This window comes from Echinops telfairi, unplaced genomic scaffold (genome assembly GCF_000313985.2).
Source record: "Echinops telfairi isolate 266 unplaced genomic scaffold, ASM31398v2 ScPeMD7_60;HRSCAF=208, whole genome shotgun sequence".
Taxonomy (NCBI): Eukaryota; Metazoa; Chordata; class Mammalia; order Afrosoricida; family Tenrecidae; genus Echinops; species Echinops telfairi.
In genome coordinates this window covers 18,972,450-18,982,618 of record NW_022103958.1, presented here as the reverse complement: position 1 = coordinate 18,982,618, position 10,169 = coordinate 18,972,450, and the positions used below count along the sequence as shown (strand labels likewise).

The 10,169-nt window shown below is 38.6% G+C and overlaps 1 protein-coding gene across 1 annotated transcript in view; it reads left to right on the top strand.

Annotated features, from left to right (window-relative positions):
• The window catches only part of QSER1 (glutamine and serine rich 1), a 60,732-nt gene that overhangs the window by 32,709 nt on the left and 17,854 nt on the right, over positions 1-10,169 (top strand). Inside the window, 3 exon segments of the mRNA XM_045290940.1 lie at positions 5,338-5,666; positions 7,325-7,441; positions 7,970-8,103. Of these exon segments, the coding sequence (XP_045146875.1) occupies positions 5,338-5,666; positions 7,325-7,441; positions 7,970-8,103 (580 nt within the window).

Genomic DNA, 10,169 nt, shown 5'->3' with positions numbered 1-10,169 from the left:
GCAATTCCCACACTGTGTCTCTGGTGCTGTCCCCCACAGGGCCATGGGTCAGTGAGGGGCATCATGCCTCATAGTGGGGCTGGCCATGTGGTCCTCTCTGTGGACTGGCTGCTCTAATTGGGGTCATCGTCCTCAAGGCCTGGTGGGCCAGAATGTGCTCCAATCTCTCCTCCTCCCCCATCATCTGCTCCTGTGTGCTCCTATCAGATATGACCCTCTCCAGGAGCTGCGGATTCAGATGGCACCTCTTCTATTGAATAGAGGACTTTAAATGTTAATGTAGCCAAATTTATTCATCCTTTTACCTTTTTAGAATTTTAATAGCTTTAATCTTCACATTTGATTCTGTATTGTTTGACCCAAGTGTGCCAGTGTCATTTATTCGGAAATTATTTTTCGAGACCATTTTCATACATAGCTGAATGTATGTGGGTCTGTTTTGGGCTTTTTTATTTGTTTCACTGATTAGTTAGTCAGTGCCTGTGCCACTACCATCACTAAGGTAGTACTCAGATTTTGCCATCATATCAAAATGTCTTTTTGGCACTTTGTTTGATCCAAATAAGGTCCACACATTGGTCCTGTTGTTGGTTAATATGTCTCTGTAAATTATTTCACTCTGTAGGTTTCCCTCCCCCAACAAAATTTATTTGTTCATGAAAGTGGATGTTCTGTATTTCATATGGTCATAATTTTTCTAGTTATATTTTATGGTATGCTCAACATATTCCTTTGTCATATTTCCTATAAATTCATAGTTGGACTATAAGCCTTGAACCGACTTTTTTTTTCTTTTTGTGACAATTACCTCATACTTGTTAATATATTATTCCTCCTTCAAGAGCCTCTTAACATCTTGATTATCTCCCTTTTTGTGATGTCCAATGGCAATTGTTGATCAGTAAATACCCAAATCAAAAGTAGCCCTGGTGGCACTGTCATTAAAGCACTAGAGCGGTGCTTGGAATCCACCAGCTGCTCTGAGAGGAAAGATGTTGCCCGCAGTCAGATTGCTGCTGTGAAGATGTACAGATTATAAACCCGACAGGGCCGTCCACTAGGGCTAGATGGCTACAGGGTCCTTTGGGGAGCAGACCCATGAAGTCATTGTGGATTCAAGATAGATAATTTAATTCTCCCTAGTCTTTATTATCTACACTTGTATCAACTTTATTAATTGGTATATGTTGCATACCATATATTCACCCATGTTAAAGGGCGATTCATTGATTTTCATATATTCACAAGATTTAATAACCATCACCACTATCTAGTTTTATTGTATTTGTATCCTCTAAAAGGAACCTTATGTCCATTTGTTGTCACTCCGTTGTCACGCACCAGTCAGTAGAAAACTACCAGTATACTTTCTGTCTCCATCTACTCACCTATATTTGGATATTTCATATAATAGGAATCATCATATATGGCTTTTTGAGGCTGGCTTTTGCCATTCAACATTATTTTCAAAGTTTAATCATGTAGTTCATTTTATCAATATGTCATTCTTTGTATTGCCTTATGTGGATAAACCATCTATTCATCTGTTTTTAATACTTTCATTTTCTATTTTATTTTCTGTCATTTTTAAAAAATCATTTTATTAGGGGCTCATACAACTCTTATCACAATCCATACACACATCAATTGTGTAAAGCGCATTTGTACATTCATTGCCCTCATCATTCTCAAAACATTTCCTCTCCATTTAAGCCCCCAGCATTAGGTCCTCATTTTTCCCCTCCCTCCCCGCTCCCCCCCTCCCTCATGAGCCCTTGATAGTTTATAAATTGTTGTTTTGTCATATCTTGCCCTGTCTGACGTCTCCCTTCACCCACTTTTCTGTTGTCCGTCCCCCAGGGAGGAGGTCACATATATTTCCTTGTAATCTGTTCCCTCTTTCCAACCCACTCTCCCTCTACCCTCCCAGTATCGCCACTCACACCACTGGTCCTTAGGGCTCATCCGCCCTGGATTCCCTGTGTTTCCAGTTCCTATCTGTACCAGTGTACATCCTCTGGTCTAGCCAGCTTGCAAGGTAGAATTCGAGTCATGGTAGTGGGAGCGGGGAGGAAACATTTAGGAACTAGAGGAAAGTTGTATTTTTCATCGTTGTTACATCGCACCCTGACTGGGTCATCTCCTCCCCGAGACCCCTCTGCAAGGGGATCTCCAGTGGCCTACTGTGTTCATCAATCTATGGTTTTTCTGAGCTATCTTCTATTTATTCATTCTTTTTTTTTTCTATTTATTAATTCTTTAACCATTGCTCTTCTTTCTTTCTTTCTTTCTTTCTTTTTTCCATTGCTCTTCTTTCATTGAACTAGTGATTAAGTTCTTATTTTCAGTTTTTGTGTTTTTCAGCTTCAGGTATTAGATCATTTAGTTCAAAGCTGTGATGTTTCTTTTTAATATTTCTAATTCTTTGCTTAAATTAAGTTTGGCTTTTATCCCCACAAATATAGTAAGCATCATTGTTTTAGAGTCTATGCTTGGTAATTTCACTAGCCCTGGTGCCATAGTGGTTACTTGGGCTGTGATTCGCAAGGTTCATAGTTCAAAACCACCAGCAGCTCTGTGGAAGACGGGCCTTTCTACTCTCATAAAGGGTTGGTCTTTGAAAACTCACAGGGGTAGTTCTTCCCAGCCTTAAAGGGTTGCTATGAGCTGGCATAGACTCCATGGCAGTGATGTAGTAAGTTTTGTTTCGTTTTCTGTCCTTGTTTCTCATTTACTGATTATTTTTTTATTGTTACACTTTTTTCTTTCTCCATACTTATCATCTTGAGAAAAAAAAATCAAAGTGCTTTCCAAAATTTTCCTATGGTTTTATCTTTTCACCAGCAATATATGAATGTTCTAATTTTCCATATTCTTGACAATACTTGTTATTGATTTATATTGTTTAAATTGTGGTTCAAAATATATAACACCAATTCAGTGATTTTCATATGTACAATTCCGTGACATTAATTATGTTCGTCAGTGTTGTTTGTATCATTATCACAATTCTTTTCTAAATTGTTTCACCAATATTAACAGAAACTTCTAGTGCCTCCTAAGCAACTTCCCTTTTCCCCCTTCCCTCTACTCCTGATAATCACTAAATGACTTTGGTCTCTATGCGTTTGCCTATTTTATGTAAATGAGATTGTTCAATATTTGTCTTGTTTTCAAGGTCTATCCATGTTGTAGTTTGTTTCAGGACTTCTTTTTTTGTATGACTGAATAATATTCCATTGTTGGTATATACCACATTTTACTTATCTGTTCACCTATTGGAAGACATTTAAGTTGTTTACACTATTTGGATATTATGAGTAGCACCTCAGTGAACATTGCTGTTTTTCTAGGTACTCAGGTAGCTCAATTTGTAACATTTTCAGGATTCAACCAACTGTTCCTTATAGTGGCTGTATCATTTTACATTCCTGTCAGCAATGGACGAGGGTTCCAAACTCCCCATATCCTGTTCAAAACCTATATTTTCCTTTTAAAAAAAAATCATGCACATTTTAGTAGGGGTTGGGTGATACTCTGTTGTGGTTCCTATTTGCATTTCCCTAATGACTAATGGGAGATGAATAGTGGTGAAAGTACTTGCTTGCTAATTGAAAGGTTGATAGTTTGAACCCAACATCCATTCTGCAGGAGAGACAAACAGCTTAGGAAAGCTGTTGGAACTGTTCTGCCTTGCCCTGTAAGGCCACTTTGAATTAAACTAATCAGCAGCAGTGACTTATTTATGGTTTGTTGTTTGTTTGTTTGTTTGTTTTAGAAATGACTAATGACATTGAGCATCATTTCATGTGCTTGTTGATGGTTTGTATATCCTCTTTGCGAAATTTGTATTTTTATTAAGCCATTCTAACAGATATGAAGCGGTATCTCATTGTTTTGATTTGGACTTATCTCATGACTATAGATGGAACCCCTGCTGGGGCTGTTGAGTAAGTAAGTGTTGGATTGCTAACTATAAGGTCAGCTGTCCAAACCCAACAGCTGCCCCAAGGGAAAGCGTTGAGACTTTGCTCCCATAACGATTGTCGCAGAAACCCTCCTTAGAGTTGCTTTTAGTCAGACATAAATATTTGATAAATATATGAATTCCAATGTGTTCCTCAACATGGGGACTATATTCTCACTTTCTTGACTATAACGCTTAAAGTATAAAGGTTTTAAGACCAATTGATTTTTCCTTTTCTCCTTAGTGCTTTGGATGGAAATAAGACCATTACCTAACTCAGAATCACAAAGAATTACGCCTTTGTATCCTCCAAGAGTTTCATTCAACAACTCAAACACATTCTGATTCAGCCCATTCATTGCATTCCCCTCCCTGTGCCATCTCTTGTCCCACTTCCCCTCTGTGCTTCCTGTTTTCATTCCTCCTGGTTTCCTAACACTTTGGACTTTGTCCTTGGTCAATGCTGCCCTTTTGATCTGATTTTTCTATCCTGGAGGTAAGTTCAGATCCAGATTTGAAGGATGGCTAAGGGAGTTTTTGAGGGTCCCACCAGTCTACTTAACCATCAAGACTGGTCTCTTTTAGGATTTTTGAGTTCTGTTCCACATTTTTCTCCACTCTTTCCGGGACCTTCTAATGATTCCTTTCAAAGAGCAGTTGGTCTCTAGTTCTTTTTATGTTAGTGATGTTTGGAGACTGATGTTCTCATGGTCTATTGGGCCATTGGACTAATTGTTTCCATGTCTCTTTGGGCTTTCATCACTCTGTCCTGTGAGTGGGGACAGACCAGGAGTTGCACCTTACTGGCCTTTCATGAGCTTTTAAGACTCTAGTCAGTATTCACCAAATTAGGCTGTAAAGCATTGTCTTTGAAAACTATGTTATGCCAGTTGGCCTGGGTGTCTCCCAGGATGATGGTCTGGGGACTCTGAGTTCTGTGATTTGTTACCTCAAGGTGTTTGCTTATATCTTAGTTTTCATAACTTTGTCTTCTGTATTTAGCACCACATTCATGGATTTACTTGCAGCCAAAGTAAATCTACATACACAAATACTCGGTCAAATCTGTATATATTCATGGGTGATACCCACTCTCCCTCTGCCTGCAGCCTGTGTGTCTTATAGATGCCCTTTATAGGGTTGAGGGAACTCCCTTTTATTCCTAGTTTGTTGAATGTCTCAGTCAGCTTATCACCCAGATGCATTTCTTTCCTGTTTGATTCTTAGAAATGAACAACCATCCATTTTTTAATTTCTTATTGTGGTTTTGAATGTTTCAATCAAGTCTTCCTTTTTAAACTGTCCACATTTTACTAAAATTAAGTAAATCCCTAAACATTTGTATACTGATTTGCATTTGCTTGCTTTAGTTTCAGAAGCCCGACAGGTGGCAACTACTAATCCAACAGCCAGTACTACTAATAGTGCTACTACTTCCTCCACGACTGCGGGTGCTGTTAAGCAAGAATCTCTCAACTCTACTTCATCTGCAGTAAATATTCCAGAAAATGTAAACGCTGCAGAACCCCCGAAACACGATGAGCACGATGGTCTTCCTTCAGAGCAGCTTGCTAAAGGGCAGGACTCTGTGGCCATAGAAGGTTGTGCGGAAGAGGAGGACGCAGAAAGCGGAGGAGAAGGCCAGTACCGAGAACGTGATGAATTTGTGGTAAAGATTGAAGACATAGAGACTTTCAAGGTATGTATATGTTCCCAAGTGTAAAGATCACAGTTTGGAGTGCAGTGATTTCCATTGGATCTAACTTAAATGGCAAAAAGTATTACTTTTATAAGTGTTTATATCAGAAAATCAATCTGGTAGCCATGTGATATTTTGAAAAAGAAAATAGTTTAAAGTACTTGTAGTATTGTTTATTTCTGACTAGTCAGTATGTTACATTTAAGGACTAATAATTAGAACATTTGGGAGGCTCCTTTTTTCCGTGTTAACGAATTCATCATATTAGAAGTTTGGAGAAAATGACTAGGTATCCAATTTTAAACTTTGAAGAAAAGCCATAGGACTATCATGTAAAGATTTAGATTTATTTTCATAAACTCATTTCTAGAACCATGTGTAACAATACAAGAAAATGGTTGCTATGTTAACAAAAGCTATTTTAGGGAATTTTACTGGTTTGCCTTTTTTTAAATTAGTTAGAGAGGACTGACATTAAAAAATAGAAGAACATAATGTTCAAGTTTATGTTCCTACCAAGCACAATGAATTATTATTAGTATATCTGTTCTGGTTTTCTCTATATATAGTAATAAATTACATAAATAATATATGATAGTATCACTGAAGGAAAACATTCAGATCCTTTAACTGAAAAAGGGTACCAGCCTACTCAAGTACAGGCTAAATAATAAACTTAAAAGAAGTATTATCAAGGGGAACGAGGTGGGTCGAAGGGGAGACCCAAAGCCCATCTGTGGACAATTGGATATCCTCTCACAGAAGGGTCACAAAGAAGGGGCAAGTCAGCCAGCGTGCAGTGTAGCACCGACAAAACACACAGCATTCCTCTAGTTCTTTAACGCTTCAATGCTTCTCCACCACCACCACCCCACTATCACAAACCCAGTTCTATCTTACAAATCTGGCTAGACTGGAGTATGTTCATTGGTACCGTAAGAGCTCCCAACACTTGGAATCCAGGACAGATAAACCCCTCAGGACCAATAATGAGAGTAGCGATACCATGAGAGTAGAGGGAAGTTGGGGAGTGGAAAGGGGGAACCAATTGTAATGATCGATGTATCACACACACAACACACACACACACACATACACACACAGGAGGATATGAGTGAAGGGAGACAGTGGACGGTGTAAGATATGAAAATAACAATATATAATTTATCTGGGGAGGGAGGGGGAAAATGAGCAACTGATATTAAGGGCTGAGGTGGAGGGCAAATGTTCTGAGAATGATGAGGGCTGCGAATGTACATATGTCCTTAACACAGTGGATGTATGTATGGATTGTGATGAGATTTGTACGAGCCCCCAATAAAATAATTATATATATATAAATAATTTATCAAGGGTTCATGGGGGTGGGAGGGAACAAAGGAACTGTTACTAATGGCTCAAGTAGAAAATGTTTTGAAAAGGATGATGGAAACCTGTACATGTGTGCTTGATACAATTGATGTATGGATTGTTATAAGAGCTGTAAGAGTCCCCAATAAAATGATTTTTTTAAAATAAAAGAATTGTTAATGATGTTCAAAAGGTAAAAGATTTCAAAAATGAAATAGATAGGTCTTTAAGGTTCTTTTCAATTCTAAGATTTTATAAATTTAATCTGTGATCTTGTTTATAAATATGAATAACTCTCTTTATTACAGGAGGCTTTAAAATCAGGAAAAGAACCCCCAGCTATTTGGAAAGTGCAAAAAGCCTTATTACAAAAATTTGTCCCTGAAATTCGAGATGGGCAACGAGAATTTGCTGCAACAAATAGTGTAAGTACAATGCTTGTTTACATTAGCTTTACTATGTTTTCATTGTGATTCTAGGGAAAATATATTATTTAAATGTACTCTTTATAGTCTATTTTTAATAGCAGAATGTGTGATAATCTGATTTTAAAATAAAATCAAAATGAGCAAATGTGAATGCTAAAATTATTTAAGATGTATGTTTTTAATGAAGGAATTAGCGTTGTCCATACAGAATCCAGATAGACTTAGCAGCTGTTATGTTGATTCTTCACTCAGATAGCCTGATTTTATCAGAAGACTGACAACGTGATGCATTTGTAGTTGTTCAGTAGCTCGAATAAGTTAGATTTTCTTGATTAGCCAAAGGAAACAGCATCTCTGTGTGAGCTTCCAATGAAAAATGAGCCCACTGGAATGACTTTGATTCAAGGTGAAATTTTGGCAGACCTGTGTTTTGGATGGCTATAAGATTATCAATCAAGGCAACAAAGTAATATTTGTTATGTACAGATTGTACAATTATGTAATTTGAAAGGTTTGTTTTCTTAGTACCTTGGATATTTTGGAGATGCCAAGAGTAAATACAAAAGGATATATGTGAAGTTTATTGAAAATGCAAACAAAAAGGAATATGTCCGAGTGTGTTCCAAAAAGCCAAGAAATAAACCTTCACAACCTATCAGGTATTTATTTTCTAATTTAATGTACTGCAAATATAAATCCTAACTCCTATATCTGTGACTATAATCCCATTGAGGAATGAGTTTTCTGATGGGTTAATGAGACAATATCTGTGTGGGGTGTGGTTAGATATATCTGTTTAAAGTTACAGAAGAGGTTAAACAAGCTACTAAGTAAGCAGAGATGGAGGAACAGAAAGCCATGCCATTTGAAACTCACCCAGGAGCAGAACTCAGAAGAGACAAGGACCTTCCTTCCGAGCCAAAAGAGAGAGCGCCATTTCCTAGAAAAAGCCTCAGTCCTTCTGAACCAAGAGGGCATGAGTGTGCTTGTTCCAGCATCTGTTGGTGACATTTGTGTCAGAGCAGCGCTAAGACAGTGCCCGGCACACTGAGTGATCCTCTCCTCAGGCAAGCACTGTAAAGCTCCCAGCCAGGCGTGGCGGAATGAGTTTCCTTTTTTTTCTCTGAGTATTTTTTATGTCACTGAGGTGTAGTGAAGACATTAAAGACTTAAAATTCGAACCTAGCTCTTTGTGACTTAAAATTAATCCTTTCTGTAGCCCTTTGTTGTTTTGTGCTGTCGTCATTTCTGACTCATGGTGATCATGTGTACAACAGAGTGAAACTGCTCAGACCTGTGACGTACTCAGAGTCACTCTTATGCTTGAGTCCATCGATACAGTCGCTGTGTCAATCAATCCTGTCAATGGCTTCCTCTTTTTATGCTACCCCTTGACTTTACCAAGCATTATGTCCTTCCCCAGGGACCAATCTCCTGACACCATGTCCAAAGTACATAAGACCAAGTCTTGCCATCCTTGCCTCTAAAAGAGCATTCCGGCTGGACTTCTTCCAGGTCAGGTGGTCTCAGGTACCATCACCATTCTTCTCCAGCACCACAGTTCAAATGCATCGATTCTTCTTCAGCCTTCCTTCTTCAGTGTCCAAATTCACATGCATGTGAGGTGATTGAAAATACCACGGCTAAAAAATAGAAAATATCATAGCTTGGGTCAGGTGCACCTTAATCCTCAAAGTAACTTCCTTGCTTTTCAACACTTTAAAGAGGTCTTGGGCAGCAGATTTATCCAGTGCAGTGCATCATTTGATCTCTTGACTGCTGCTTCCATGAGCACTACTGTGGACCCAAACAAGATGAAATCTTTGGCAACTTCAATATTTTCTCTATTGATCATGATATTACTTACTGGTCCAGTTGTGAGGATTTCAGTTTTTTACATTGGTCACCACAACATGAGGAACTGTATTAAAAGGTCGCGGCATTAGGAAGGTTGAGAACCAATGAAATAGAGTAAAGCCTGTAGGAGTAAAGCCTATGATACCTTCATTTCCATCTATAAAAGAAAAGAGAAATGCCTTTCCCCATACCACTGTCTCAAATTTAAAATAAGTTAAAACTTGAAAAAGCACCTATGAGACTTTCACTTTACTAGACAAATGTGGAGTAGAATCATCATCATTCTCACTGTCACTTGGTTGTCTGGAGGGAGCTCTGGTGACACAGTACTTAGGCGTTAGGCTGCTAACCACAAGGTCAGCAATTAGAAACCACCAGCCTCTCCATTGGAAAAAAAGGAGGCTTTCTACCCTTGTAAAATTATTGTCTTGGAAAGCTGCCTTGGTCGTGTCTTGGCAGTTCTACTTTGCCCTATAGGGTCGCCATGAGTCAGAATCAACTTAAGGGCAAAACTTGAGTTTTGAGGGTTTTTGGTGTTGGGTTTTTTTTAATTATTTTATTGAGGGCTCGTACAATTCCTATCACAGTCCATACATACATCCACTGTGTCAAGCACATGTGTACATTTGTTGCCCTCATCAATCTCAAAACACCTGCCTTCCACTTTAGCCCTTAATATCATTTGCTCTTCTTCCCCCTCCCTCTCGACTCCCCCTCCCCCATGAACCCTTCATAATTCATAAATTATATAGTTTTGTCATAAGTTACACTGTCCGACATCTCCCTCCACCCTCTTCTCTGCTGTCCATCCCCCAGGGAGGAGGCTATACCTAGATTCTTGTAATTGGTTACCCTCTTCCACCCCACA